Source organism: Plectrocnemia conspersa, unplaced genomic scaffold (genome assembly GCF_051122295.1).
Source record: "Plectrocnemia conspersa isolate PC_06_02 unplaced genomic scaffold, ASM5112229v1 ptg000011l, whole genome shotgun sequence".
Classification (NCBI taxonomy): domain Eukaryota; kingdom Metazoa; phylum Arthropoda; class Insecta; order Trichoptera; family Polycentropodidae; genus Plectrocnemia; species Plectrocnemia conspersa.
Genome location: NW_028277175.1, coordinates 14,236,191 through 14,252,047, shown reverse-complemented (window position 1 = coordinate 14,252,047; position 15,857 = coordinate 14,236,191). Strand labels below are relative to the sequence as shown.

General features: G+C 33.9%; 1 protein-coding gene across 1 annotated transcript in view; it reads left to right on the top strand.

Annotated features, from left to right (window-relative positions):
• Positions 1-15,857, top strand: part of Kul (Kuzbanian-like) — a 93,384-nt gene extending 77,527 nt beyond the window's left edge. Inside the window, exons 2-15 of the mRNA XM_088198592.1 lie at positions 8,271-8,403; positions 9,097-9,218; positions 9,289-10,164; positions 10,233-10,373; positions 10,443-10,567; positions 10,635-10,763; positions 10,830-10,998; positions 11,066-11,235; positions 11,411-11,578; positions 12,080-12,273; positions 12,345-12,510; positions 12,806-12,942; positions 13,030-13,150; positions 13,351-15,857. Coding sequence (XP_088054718.1) covers positions 8,271-8,403; positions 9,097-9,218; positions 9,289-10,164; positions 10,233-10,373; positions 10,443-10,567; positions 10,635-10,763; positions 10,830-10,998; positions 11,066-11,235; positions 11,411-11,578; positions 12,080-12,273; positions 12,345-12,510; positions 12,806-12,942; positions 13,030-13,150; positions 13,351-15,006 — 4,307 coding nt within the window. The 3' untranslated portion in view covers positions 15,007-15,857. The remainder of the gene's footprint in view (positions 1-8,270; positions 8,404-9,096; positions 9,219-9,288; positions 10,165-10,232; positions 10,374-10,442; positions 10,568-10,634; positions 10,764-10,829; positions 10,999-11,065; positions 11,236-11,410; positions 11,579-12,079; positions 12,274-12,344; positions 12,511-12,805; positions 12,943-13,029; positions 13,151-13,350) is intronic.

The following is a 15,857-nucleotide window of genomic DNA, read 5'->3' as shown; positions in this document are numbered from 1 at the left end:
ACAAATATTTGGAAACTCCAATACCGAGTTGTAGATGCTGCTACATCAACAGTAAATAAATTAGTCTTTTTGGCAGCGGTTAGAATTAAAATCAAACTTTGTTCTTATTTTAAGTTTAAAACTTCTTGATATTTACTCGAATTTATTTTAAATATTCGAATAGTTGAAAATAACGAATATTAGCAAATTATATATTATTTTTATCATTTATAATTTTTTTCCAAGTTTTATGGTAGATATGATGATTAAAACAAATTTGTGTTATTTTAATCTTTGATCAGGCGACCCACGACTTTGGCACAATTCGTTATTTCGCACATTTTAAAAGATATTTGTGGATAATGCAAAAATTGTTTGCTTCTATTCATATGTTCAATTTTTATAAAGAATAATAAAATTGAGGAATACGGTACAAATTGTAAAAATATATCTTTAAAGATTGTTTCCAAAAGACACGGCATAGTGATAGGATGAAATGGAAAGACCTTTGTCATCATGGATTGATGAGCAACGTCAAAACGATGTCTCTCTTGAGTTATTCAATTATTCAAGCTAAGGCTCTTAGTTTGCATGAATATTGGTATACTAGATTAAAAGAAGATTCTAACACGGTGTTTCAAGCAAGTTATGGTTGGTTCGACAAATTTAACTTAAGGCATTCTTTACATAATATTAAATTCACTGGATAATCGGTTGATGCAGAATTTATTTCCTCATTGTCTAAAGTACAATTTTTTCACTATCATGGAAGAATTTGATCCTAATGGAGAATGTACATTTAAAGTACATACGTGGGTCGATTGAGGAAGACAGAGATTTATATTAGAAAAAGGGAACAAGGATGGCATTTAACTAATTCTTGACAAGTTTATAAAGAAAAAACTTAAAAGTTCTTAAACACGCCTTGTTAACTTAACTATGTATATTGATAAATAAATATTTTAAATATATTATTGATAAATAAATATTTTAAAATACAATTTTTTTTACATCCCTCGCACACATTTTCAGGAACCAATTATGTGCGAAAGTCTACGGCCGTCTGTATTTAATTTCACATTAATTTTACATTCTATGATACACAGTATATTTGTTTTAGAGCAGTGCTAATGTGCTCGTATGAAAGTACAAGTCTAGAGGATATAAAATTAATTTTCCATGAAAATGTAAGTTAATTCTCTAGAGATCTTTATATTTTAGAAGCTTTACTATCACACATTTCAAATTATCTGGCTCACATTGACCGGACGCATTACGCAAATCTATAATCTAATGATCATTTTCAATAATAGAAGGCTTATAAATACGCCACGATGATGATGATGATGTATAATACATACATTTGTATGTTTCAGTTTTTTATCGATTTCTTTTCTTCGATCAACTACCGGTTCTCCGGTAACAGTTCCTGCAAGCATTGGCATTCCGACCGATTCGTGACGGCGAGGTCAAGGCTGACAACGTCACCTCATCCGATTCGTCATCATCATGGCGAATCTGTCCGTGCCTCGAGATCGATACGCAAAACCTTCCTTTCCTAGGAGACGATGCCTTCCTTAAAACTTACGGCTGCTTCTTCCTCTTCAGTCAGTCACGACGCGCCTTAATCGCAAGTCATCCGAAATGGTCACCGCCATCAGTATGAATCACGATGGTCGCGATTTTTTTAAGAAAAATAATCTGCGTTCGATTTCCTCGTCTGTCCTCTCCGAACGTTTGTCGCTCTCTTGAGAGGAGAGTTTCATGACCTCGCCGTCCGTCGCCATTGTTGCGTGTACTCTTGTGAAAGACAAAGAAAGGTGCATGTTGTTGGCGAGTGTTGGATGATGACGTCACTACGTGGTCATTCTTCAGTTCAAGTGCCAAAATAATCAGCATAATTTATTTGTTAAACATACTGTTTATATAGTGAGAGCAGAACATTATTTATATTGTATGAAGAAGTTTTTATACATATATTTTATTAATATGGCATACACTGTATTGCATTTGCATTTAAATATGTGACGTCACATTTTTCTTTTCTTTATAAATATTTCAAGTCTAACTCTACATATAATTTATTTATTTTTATTAAATCTTTCGTTGTAAAATGACAGGCGTAAGCCTAATAAATGGCTGATTAAAGTATATTCAAACCGAATTTTGGTCAATAGGAGGGCGCAAAAACAATTATCACTTCTCAGAAGTCAAAAATTCACGTCAAAAGCAATAAAATTGTGTCGGTGCCGTCGTAGTGGGAACGCTCGGTAACGAGCGTTCCCACTGCGACGGCGACGGCACGATTTTATTGCTTTTGACGTGGATTTTTGACTTCTGAGAAGAGATAATTGTTTTTTGCGCTCTCCTATTGGGCAAAATTCGGTTTATATGTTCCTTATTTAATTTGTAATATTATTATAAGAGTCGTAGTATGAACGCTGGATTACACAGCTTTCCCACTGCGACGGCACCGACACGATTTTATTGCTTTTGACGTGAATTTTTGACTTCTGAGAAGGAATAATTGTTTTTTGCGCTCTTCTATTGGGCAAAATTGGGTTATATGTTTCTTATTTAATTTGTAATATTATTATAAGAGTCGTAGTATGAACGCTGTATTACATAGATTTCCCACTGCGACGGCACAGACGCGATTTTATTGCTTTTGACGTGAATTTTTGACTTCTGAGAAGGAATAATTGTTTTTTGCGCTCTGTTATTGGACAAAATTCGGTTTAAATATGCTTCATTCGATTCTCACTAAATTGTTATATCAAGTCTTAATATGCATGTTGCTCCGATGCTAGGTCAAAAATTATAGTGGCTGTAAGATCTATTGTTCGGTTGATATATTAAAATCCGTCGATATCTTTGTTTGAGAGGGAGTTTTTGTAATATTTAAAAAAATGTGATAAACCAACAATTTTTATATTTATCAGACAGGCATTATTGCGATTTAAATCCTTAAAGTGGTTCCGAGAAACATCGTCATTACATTTGGGTGACAAAGCGGATGGTCGCCATAAATTGAATAATAATTCATTAGTTTGAATTGCGTACATGTATGTATATTTTTTTTTTATATAATATATTTGTTCAGAAGTCACATGGACGTATTTAATATATTGCTGTAATTATTTTTTCGCTATAGTCATTTTTTATAGCGTAGATTACATTTTTTTGCCACAATTATTTGAGTTTTCTATCTAAACGTGTAGTTTTTTTATGAATAACAATTTAATTAAATAACAAAAAAATCTTATATAAATTGCTTAGAAAAAAATATTATATAAAAGTAACTTTTTGCCGTTTATGTGGTAATAATATCATATATTCTAATCAAGTTTAATCCGAGCGAAATAATTTATATACATATGTGTCACATGCTCTAAAAATGATAAAAGCGACAATCACGTGCTTTTAAAAAACTAACTACAGCTTCAGACTAATATACATTTAATAATACATATTTTTGAACGATTTTAAAAATATAAATTGTACTTTTTCTACTTTAAATGTTTATAATACATTCTGTAAAAATATATAAAAATGATTTGATTTTTTTAATATGTTGTCAAAAACAATTATTAATTATTATAAGAAACTTTTTTCACACATAAATCCATGTACAATTTATTGGCTTTATTAAATCGTTTATGATATAATATAGTATTAAATTCTGCTTTTAATAAGTCACTTAGTAAAGAATTCTATCTGAATCGACAACTTTACAATATCAAATCGAATAACAACTTGAGCGAGAGTGGAGCAACGTGATATGTAATTGTAGATAGCAAAGTGTCACATCCGAGTTATATCATTACGATAATTTCCCGTGCTTCGGCATGGCAAATTGATAAAATTCAGGTTTGTGCCAGATCGACCCAGACACCTGACTATTGCACTTTCATCTTCGCTTTAGACACGTTCTGTTAACTTCCTCAGTTGGTCTCGGGGTCATCTTCGTGGCTATAAATTAAGTTATCAGCGCAGACAATTTGGGTCAGCGATCGCCGTAATGAGTATCGCTAGAGATTTATGAACGAGAATAAAAAAATCGAAAATGAACACCTACCGGTACTTGTTCTACCGTGACTATGTGGCATATACGTATGTATGCATATAACGAAAGTACTATTTAAAAGCAGCCCTTCGTATTAGGCTCTATTCATTACGTACGTAGACCTAGCAGGGTTACAATTTACAGCCTTAGAAAATACAGAGCACTCCAGGTATGCATAATGTAGAATTAACCAAATTTATCTACCTGCTGTGGAGAGTTGCGTAACCAGACTTTGCATGAATTCATGAATTTATTTATTAAAACGTTAGTCTCCGAGAAAACCTGTCAAATTTTGAAGACCGTCTCGGCGGCGAGTCTCGGAATTTTTCATCGATTTCCAAGAAAATTCGGAACGAACAAGGAGTTTCGAGATGTAATCGTATTATTGAAACTCCCAAGTTGTCCCATTTTAATGTTTTAAAGCTAGCTTGTAATAATGGTAATATTGGATGAAGCACGATGGTTGCAGTACACTTGTCTTTACATCTGTTTTTATTTTTAGTCAACAATTTTAATACAATTTATTTTAGATCCCCTTCATCATTTCTACGCCACATAATAAAGCTTTTCTTAATATTCGGCAGCACACTACAAATAAATAAATGGAATTTATTGGGCATTATAAAAAGCATGAATGACTGAATTTTTATTTAGAAGTACTACCTCAAAAAAAAATTAATCGTCATTTGAGAAGATGCGCTGTATGTAGTTCTAAATATAAAGGACTGCATTAACTTGAATTTTGAGTACAAATTATTTTTAATTTTTTTGTTGTAGCAATATATTACAATGTCATAGTAAGAATTTGTATGTATTTTGTTAAAGGACTTTTTTTCAATCATGTTTATCAATAACATTTGAGTCGAATCAGTAGTTGTTCTTTATATAAAAATAAAATTTAAATATTTATTTGATTGGTAGCTGTGCTTAAAACCAATGGTCTTGTTGAATTGGATTGCTCTTGAATGTTGCAGCTACTATAGCGATTGTGTTTCAGATTCGGACTGTTAGATATTTATAGAAATGCAACAAACAATTCGTAGTTCCATATTTAGACCAACATTGAAGACTCGGGATATACTTGTGCCATTTATGTCGTCAATCGTACTAGTTAATATAAAAACACCCATGATACATTATGTACCATTGATTGAGAATAAATCATTATTTATTTAAAACAAATAAAGAAAATAAATATAATATAACGGTGATTTATGTATGTATAATATATCTAGATGTTATGCTTTTGCTGTAAACAAATACGTATTTATACAACAGTATTCGAGCCTCACCCTTTATTGTAATTTTCTGTGAAAATAAAAATAAAAAACCGTTTGTGCCTTGATGGATGTAATTTTTATTTTTTTCGAAAGTTTTTCCTTCTTTTATAATTTTACAAATGAGATGCTGTAAATATATAATGTATGTGTGTTATTTTCCGTACCTTTTATTAATTAATTTTCTCTGTCTCTTTTCAAATGATACACAAAAATAATATTTATAAAAATACAAATTAAAAGAGTAAAATTTATAAAATCAACAGAGTGGATATAAAAAATTTTATCGCGTCGCTTTTCCAAAACAAAACAGTATTTATAAGCAGTTTAAATATAATTAAAATAGGTATTTTTATTGTTACTTATAAATAAAACATTAAGCAATGCTTTTATAATATTTAAAAAATATATTAGGTAATCTCAAAATAAATGTCGTTATTTTAAATGTTTATTTTTAACGGCAATGGCACGACTGACTTAAAAATAAAATAAAAGAAAACGACATTAATTTTAAGATTACCTCATAAATTTAATACATTTTAAAATTATCATTTGAAAACTAAGCAAAACGATGTTTTTCAACTGTCCATTAGTCATGAACAGTGAAAAATATCCTTATGCCTGCACTACACTCTTTGGAAGTTGTCCGAACCGAAGTTACAACTGAAGTCGGCCGAGTCCTACGACTTCGAGTAAGCGACCACACTGTCGCAAATTTCATATGCCGTTCTGTCACGTACAGCCGGCATATTTGCGCGCGATCGAAAAATGTGCCAAATAATCGCAATTTTTAAATTGCCATATTATTAAAATTACGCTACTGATAATTATAAAAGTTTGTGTGGGCACTCACCAATACAATATCAGTGAAAACTTTTCGGTCGTAAATATTCAATATACGCAAAATTTTGTCGGCTTTTGCAAAATGGCATAAGGCATAAAAATGATACTTCAGAATACGAATCTGTGACTATCCTAGAATTTGTCGCCATCGATTTTTAATAAGAATTCGTTCTAGTGTGACATTTATATAAATCGATCTAGGAAAATACATAAGGATATTCGAAACGATTTTTTTAACAAAATCAAGTACCACTAATTATTTTTTAATTATTTGATTTTATATGAAAAATAATATAATAACGATATCTGTTAGAATAATATACTATCAAAAATATAATTAATCTCTTTTGGTGCCCTAAAATATTCAAAGATGTCAGTAAGAGTCTGTTGAAGTCCCTGATAAGCATGTGATATTATAACTTGACCACGTGACTACGATGAAGCGCTCGACATGCGTGTTAACCATAAGCGCCTACGCGCATACTGAAATTGAACCGAGTTACTCGTTCTATCTCAGTTTGCGAAACGCCATTTCGTTATCTCTCTTACTCTCGTCACTTAACAAGCGAGAGAGCGAAAGGGGAAGTATCTCACGGTTCGCGCTCGATAGAGCAGCTCTGACTTCGGTCCTTTTGCCGACAATGTTCGGAAGCGCTCGAAGCTGGCCAAGTCGACTGAATTACCCCCACTTTATCTCCCGCTCTCGGTAACCTCTAGACTCGCACATACACCCGTATAAAATTCAAAACTGAAAGAACTGAAGTCCAAAGTCCAATATACGCAGAATGTTTTTTTGAGTAGCAGGAAGTTGAAGCTGATTTTTCAAAGAAAATCTTCTCTGATGAAGTACAGTTCCATTTTTATGGGTATGTTAATAATCAAAATTTCAAAAGTGATTCACGAGAGACATTCCCAAAAAGTTACTTTTTGGCGCTATTGTGGTTAGGCGGCATCATTGGGCCCTTTTTTTTTTTTTGAAGATGATGAAAGTCGGACTGTAACAGTTAATGGTGAGCGCTATAGGCGCAACTTGCCACACATAAGGAGCAACGTTGGATGTTTTGTGTGAACAGCTCCCAGGTCGTATTATTTCACATTTTAATGACCGACAAGATCATGCGTTTTAACACCGTTGAATTTTTTTGTATGGTAATGCTAATGTCATGTTTACGACGACAAAACCAAAATGTTGGAGCACCTAAAAACCAACATCTGAAAAGTTATAGCCGAGATTCCGCCCGAAATCTACGAAAAATATGTCAAGAGACGGCCATTAATATGATATTATATATCATAATTAATTAAATACATCAAATATTTGATTAATAATAAAAAAACGAAGATATCTTTAATTTTTTTTTTATAGTTTGGAAATTGAATTTTGACCACCTTTATGTATATTTTATACATTTATGTTATTAATCGTATATGCATATCACATGTGTTCATGGAGAGTTTTTAGACCTGGGGCGGATTAATTAATCGCAAAACTTTGATAATCGAAATTTTAGCTCATATCAATGTTTGATGTCTCGGGTTGACCTGCATTTCCAAAATTACATCAAATTTCCAATTAATTAGTAACAAAGCGTTCACTCGAGAGCTCATAAATATAATACGTTTTCACTGCACCAGGATGAGATTTGAAATATTCACTTTTGATCGCTCCTGTATATACGCGTTGCTGCTTTAATTACGCCGATACACCGCTCGGTTAATGACGATAAATTAACTAATAAACCATTATCATTACTGTATTTTTTGTAACCGTAATTTCCATCTTAATTTATGCGCTCGTAAAGTTCGGACGGACTTTTGACGGTAACGCGAATTGAACTCGCGATGCTATCTAATGGTTGTATGCGTTTAATTACCCCCATAAATTTTTGCCTGTGCCTTTTCCTATTTTCTCTTTTTCTCTGAGCCGTCGAAGGCACAATGGAGCCCGTTGATAATGCCATCGGTCGTACTGTTATTTCGCGTTTAGGCGGACCAGTTTTTCTCCACGAATCTCTCGGCCCCGTTCCCTCGAAGAAATACGCATTGTAATCGTTGATAATTTAGTGACCTCATTAATTAAGATTTGTGACTTTGTGTGTTTGCAGGTTTCGGAATTAACGAGTTCGTCAAGTATTGGGAGGCGGCGGAGTATGAACGTAGTGGTTTAAGTGCACGCAGGATTCGAAGAGACGTTCCTGAGGCAGGTCCTTTGAAATTGATCTTCAAAGCTCACGATAGGTATGAGTGATCTCTTTTATAAAACATATTTTATTTTATAAATCAGAGGGTTTTTGTCGGTTCATTGCGAGCCCTTATTGTATCAGATGGGTTGTAAACATAGCACAACAAAACTTCGTTTAAAAAGTTCGGATCTAAAGAATGGTAAAAAGTAGCTGAGGGTCAAAGTAAAATTTCTTATTCAGTTTATGTAGCTGTTCCCAAAGTTGTGGGTCGCAAGTTTAAATGTGAAATAATAAAATTAAATACTTTTAAATACAGACATATAAATTCAAAATATTTAAATACTAATATATACTATACATGCTTCTACTGTACACTTTTTTTTACATTATTTTAAAAAAATATGCAAATTTGAGTATACGTATATTATACCCCATGTATACGCGTTAATTTTCTCATGTTAAAGTGGCTTGCTGCCATTGCGGTCTTAAAACCTAAATAAAAGGCGCATTATCAAGAAAAAACAAAAAATTGTTTATCACTAGTAATTCATATTTTTCAAAACTCCATGTTAAAATATTTTTTTTATATCATCTTATATATAATTGTTCTAAGCCACTTCCGGACGCGCATAACTTTAAATGAAACATTCTCCATTCAATACTCGATTAAAACTTAGATGGTTATTGGTTATGTATTAAAGTAGTCATGCTGACTTCATAAATATAATTGGATTTTGTTTTTACACAGAGAGTTTCGTCTAAAGTTGCATCCAGATCCAAACTCAATATTTACCGAAGATGCCGAATTTCATGGCACTCAAGGACCATTGGAATTTCATACAGGAAGTGTTTACACGGGAACGCTGGAAGGTAAAATTGTTTTATTATTTGGTCTTGTAGTGTTATGACAATATTTTTAAAATCAATTAATATATTTCAGACGATGATCACTCATTTGTACACGGAATCATAACATCCGATGGCTTATTCGATGGCACCGTACACACTCGCCACGAAGTCTATTACATAGAACCTCTTCGTCGTTACGACAAAACCCATCCAAAGATACATTCCGTCATATACAAAACGACAGACGTCGTTCACCCGTCGCACAATACCAGCCAGCCTTGTGCATCTCACCAGCTGCACTCGGCGCGACATCGTCAAGATCATCTTAAAAATCATAAAAATTCTATGAATCAGGGTACAATTGTTAAGTATATTAGTGATTTCGATAGTGATATAGATAGTATATTGAGGTTAAAGAGAGAGAAGCGGTGGTTACCCGACAACAACGACGAAGCCGAATTTTCGTCGGACTCCGATATCGACGGCGAGCAAGACGACGCGACACCATTAAGAAATCCGAGCCTTCCTATTGATTTGTACGTTCCTTATTATAGTGAGAGTGAAGATTCCAATTTACAAACTATAATAGATAGAATTAAAAACAGTACTGATAGAACACGAGGTATTCTCGTGAACACGTACGAGGACGACAACTATGACGATACATCATTCTCAAAGCCAAACTCGAAAAACCACGTAGAAATAAGGTCGAAGATAAACGTTCAAAATAATATTATAACGAAGAAGCCTGTCGGATTTACGATCGTTTCGTCGTTGGCGGGGAACGTCACCGATTCGGCGCTGAGGCACGTTAACAAAAGAGCAACGATAGATCCTAAGAAGACCACTTGCATGTTGTACTTGCAAGCCGATCATCAGTTCTTTCAAAAATTTGGATCTGAAGAAGCGTGCATTGAAGTAATGACCAGGCATGTTCAACGAGTAAATTCCATTTACAGGGTAACAGGTATGAATTTTTTAATATCTTAACTTACCAAAGAAATATATTTGTCAATCGTATTGTTTGACTTTTAGATTTTAATCAAGATGGCATTCCGGATAACATAACGTTTATGATCAAAAGAATTAAGGTCCATTCTTCCGATTCTTTGAAAGATCCACTATATCGTTTTCCTAATAATTATGGCGTAGAGAAATTTTTAGAATTGTTTTCAGGTATGTGTTAAATAATTAATAATAACTCTCAAAGTGTCAGTAATTACACATTTAATTCAAACATTACAGAGGAAGACTATGATGGTTTTTGTTTGGCGTACATGTTCACATATCGTGATTTTGAGATGGGAACGCTTGGTTTGGCATGGACTGGCGACTTGAAGAATGCTGGGGGTGTCTGTGAAAAGAACGGGGTAATTCAAATCTTCATTCTTATGTTTGAAAACTTGAAATTTTATTTATTATATTTATTTTTTGTAGCATTATCGAGGTAGTTTGAAATCGTTGAACACTGGAATAGTTACATTACTTAATTATGGAAAGCACGTTCCTCCTGCTGTATCACACGTTACACTGGCTCATGAAATCGGCCATAATTTTGGTTCACCGGTATGTACATAAAATATATTACTATACTATATAATTTTATTATGATCTAATAATGTACACTTTTAGCACGATCCTGATGTTTGTACGCCTGGAGGCGAAGACGGAAACTTCATAATGTTTGCACGCGCAACGAGTGGAGACAAGAAGAATAACAATCAGTTTTCTCCGTGCTCGTTGAAGAGTATCAATCCAGTGTTGAATAATAAAGCGCGTTCCAGTAAAGGATGCTTTACAGGTTTGCATTTACTAAAACGTATATTATAATATAATATGTTCATAATTTAACATGATTGTTTAAATAGAACCTCAAGTGTCGCTGTGTGGTAATGGAGTGGTAGAAGAAGGTGAAGAGTGTGATTGTGGTTGGGAAGGCGATTGTCGCGAGCCGTGTTGTCATCCTCAACGAAGACATCCTCCGCCGGGTGAAACACCTTGCCGTCTCACGCCAAATTCAGTATGCAGTCCATCACAGGTAAATCTGATTTTATAAGATAACAGTTTTATGTATTATAAATAAATTATATTTTTATGGGTAATTAATATAGAAAATTTACAGTTAATTTATTATACTATTATGTACTCTGCATTGATTTTTCACTGGGTACGATACTACTAAATACATATTTAAAAATATGTTCAAATTCCAGGGTCCTTGCTGTACGGCAATGTGTTCTCTACGTTTCGGAGATGAGTGTCGATCTGACAACGGATGCAGAGATTCTTCTCATTGCGACGGACGTAAACCACATTGTCCACCAAGCCATAGTAAACCAAATCGGACTGTTTGTGATGACGGATTTGTTTGTTACATGGGGGTATGTATTTAATAGACGATTTACATAAAAATTTACACTACAACGAGATTTTTGTCTATATCTATATTTAAAAATTAATGCGATCAATAGATTGAAAGCGTTTGAGATGTGGCTTTGTAGGCTTATGCTAAAAATTTCATAGACCAAATTTTCCTAATGATAGAACGTGATAGAACAGATCCAAAATATAATCTTCTCTAAGCCTCGATTGTTCGTTTTTATTGTATGTATCCATCATTTTTTACATAAAGGATTGTAACAGTCTTTAAATCTCGTAAAAAATATTATTTTCTCAAAGGCATATGTTTCGATTTAACTAATTATATCTGGTGATTCTTTAATTGCAGCTTTTAGACTGTTGTTTGTTATATTAATTTATGAAGCTTAGAAATTTGTACAGACCTTATAGGTTGTAATTTTACATATACAAAGGATTTATTTTATCTTTTTGACAAAAAAGTACATAATTGTAGTGTTATTTACATATTGAAATCATTTTAGGAATGCACCGGATCAATTTGTTTGGCTTACGGTTTGGAGTCTTGCCAGTGCAGTTCGGATCGCGCTTGCGATTTGTGTTGTAGGCTTCCAGGTCCTGGTAATCCGTGCCGATCTTCATTTGTATGGAACACGCCTCCGTATGACGTTCCAGATATGTATGCTAAACCAGGAACACCTTGCAACGATTACAACGGGTGAATATTATACATTTAAATTAGTATGTAATATGTTTGAAAATGATTTGTAAATCTTTGATTCATTTTAGATATTGTGACGTGTTTCAAAAGTGTCGGGAAGTCGATCCATCCGGTCCGTTGGCCACCCTACGAAAGCTTCTCTTGTCTGAGGAGAGTTTAACGAGTTTTAAGAAGTGGATTTGGGAGCATTGGTACGCTGTGGCGTTGATAGTCCTTGCCGTTATAGCGCTATTGGTAATTATCATTCTCTCTATTTAAATTTTGAGTTGGTTTATTTTATTTATTCATTTATGTTATCTTTATATTATTTTTATAATTAGTGTAGAGTAACAAAAAAATCGGACGATCAGGATTCTGATGATTTAATTATCTCTTATACTTGTAAGTGGTGATCGAAATGTTATAAGAGTGATCCTGTATAAAAATGCTAGTTGATTTATAATAATATTGTATACGTCAATGCTAGATGCTTATATGATCAAATTCATTGTTAAGTAATCATAGATTTAATATTAATTATTTTTTGTAGGTCGGAAGTACTCGTCTTCTGGGCAAGAAGTCGGATGGAAAAATGAAAACGGTAACAATCATCCACAGTTCTACAACGGAGACTGTACGACTGCCGGAACATTGCCCAGAAGGAGTGATAGTACATACAGCAGTCAGGTATACACTATTTAATATATAAGTGCTGTAGTTCTGCAGTTTTTTATTTACATATGTGAATCGTCATTCACTATTTGTTATTTTCAGATCGAAACTTCCCCTGAAGAAGAAAGTAGCTCTAAATCCTCGTTCTCATCGAAAGAAAAAGGATAAAGGTAGAGATGCAGATGCATCGCACGCGAATAATAATGTCAAGAATAAAAAGAGGGTTAGTATTATATCTATATTTATAATTCTCAAAGTTCAATTATTATTAGTCTGAAAAGTGACGTTAAATTTACAACTGGTTTGAGTAAATATTGCTGAAAATATGAGTTAACATGCATATAAATTATAGTATCTGGCTTTTTTTATGATAACGAAACAATTAAAAAGTGCATTATTTTAATATATTTTATTAATTTGTAGTTATCGGCGCCTGTTGCTACTGAAGATCATTCGAAGCACAATAAGGATTCCAGTAAACATATAGAGGCGATTGCTGTTAAATTACGCAAAGGCAAAAAACACAAAACGATCATTGCGAAAAGAAAAGGTAAACACAACAAAGAAGTCATCGATTACAGTGCCACCCAAAAAGACGCTGAGCAGAACGTATCGGCTGCCATTCCGATAGTCGCCGAGGCCGATTCGAGGGGAAAGGTCCACAATTGGCTGCTCAATACTCCGCAGCAGGCCGTCATCACCAAGTCCAAGTCGACGCCCGTCGGACTCACCGACCGGGCATACGGACACAAGGGAGTGAACGTTACGTCCAAAGTTATCAAAAACAAACACGAAAAGAACAAGTCAGTTAGTGTTAATAATTTAATACAAGGTGAAAACGATAAGTTTAGACTACAAGTTACTTATAAGCCGCCTTTTAAATTCAGTGTGAAACTGTGCAAAGGCGAAAAGAATAGGGTAGTGTTAGATAAAATTACACACATCAGACAAGAGCATGTGAAGAAAAAAACGCACGCGAGGACTACGAAGCCCGAAGAGAGATTAGGTAAACAACCGACTGTTTCGGCAGCCCTACCGGTCAACGATAATTTGCAGCAACAGAGTAGTTCCATCACACAACTATCGAATATTGCAACGGTGGGATTGAACGAAGATGAAAATAGCCCCCATTACGAGCAAATCGACGCCGAAAGCTCAAAAAGAACACACAAGAAGAGCAACTCCTTAAGCCAAGGATATTATTTGAACGATAGTCGCCAGAATTTATTGCCACAAGAATCGTCCAGTAATTCCAATATGCATTTCTATGAAAATCTAGCTTCTAGTTCTAATTTAGACGAGGTGATGAATAGGATCAATAAGACGAGCAGCATGCCGAGAAATAGTCCGTTGAAATCCAACAAAGGGATCATGAGGCAAAGCAGTCATAATATACTTCCGTCGAATCGTTTCGGCAAGACACACGTGAAGAAGAGTACTTCCAATGCGTCTCAATATTACGACGGCGATATACATAAAGGCAATAGTTTGAATAATTTACAAAACTTAGATTCTAAGAAGAAGAGGAGTAGTATCGCAAACGAGCATGTATATAGCAACTTGGAGCCGTCGAAGTTAAAGTTGAGTAGTGTCGATAGTAGGAATCATTTAAAACGCCAAATGAGTGCCACCGAACTTTATAAAGGTCCAACGCAAAGGGACTTCTTCATGCCAATGTCTGCCGGTGCCAACTGTCGACCCGAATTCGAGTGGGTCAAAGCTGACAACAAAGTGCCTCCGTGTTTACCGGACCCGTGGACAAATCAAGACTGCTTGGAATCCCAGTTAGTGCCAAACGTCTCCGAAAAGTCATTAGAGCGTAATAATTTAAAGAAATCCAACTCGTCCAGAGTACTTCCTAGTTCGATGTCGCAGAAAAGGCAGCAGGTGCTGCCGGAGGACGCCTCGTCGTGCGCTTTCCTGGAAAATCTGCAGGGACCGAGCGGGCAGTGGGCACATAAGTTTGGTGATCTGAAGCACAAACTTCCAGATAGTACTCAAGTGTCGGATCCGACTGCGTACCAGTCGGATATGGAAGTTGTGGTTTCAGATAACGATTATAGTTTGTACGATGCTTGACGGTCAATGATGGACATTTAAATTTTTCTGTTGCTATTTTATGATTTTTTACTAACTGAAATACTTACAGGTGAAATGTTTTACTTTCCTATTTTTACACATTTACATACTCATTTTTTTTTAACGAAATTATTACTACTTATATACCTATATATTTATTTTCTAATCGTACTCTGTATGTATATCGGTACGTATATATTTTACTATAAATGGCTTGCACTTTTACATGCAAGTAGTGATTTTTCAGTACTTATAATAAGATTTTATTAACATTCCTCGTATGGTAATATTATTAAAAAAGTATGCGATTCGTATTTTTGAGTGCCGGGACCATATATGATTTGCACTTAATCATAATTTCACTGCTGTACTGATATAAAGTTGTCCGAAAGTCATGAGTGTTCTGTATTTATTTATAAAGTAAAGATATTTATTATTTATATTTTTTGAGAAAGAATCTCTCGACAGTCCATTTGTTTACAGAACTACTAGAGAAGCTCTACAATTTTCTGACCTTCAATAGAAAAATCTAAAACCTCCATTATGTACCTCGCGCTTATAACTGCAATTAAATAAATTTTAATTTTATTATAAGCATCTTTGCAATAATTTTTTAAAATTATTTTTAAATACTAGAAGCACTGGTCGAAATGTACCAAATTTACAATATGTGTATTATTTGCATATCTATAACCTATATCTGTGATGGTGTATAAAATACAACGAATGCAATACCTCTATTTAACACATATAAAATTCTAAAGAGCAATGTTCGTGAAATATTCTTAAGAAATTAAATTAAATTAAGTTTTTTTTAATTCTCTATTATTTACAGTATTACAAAAATTTAG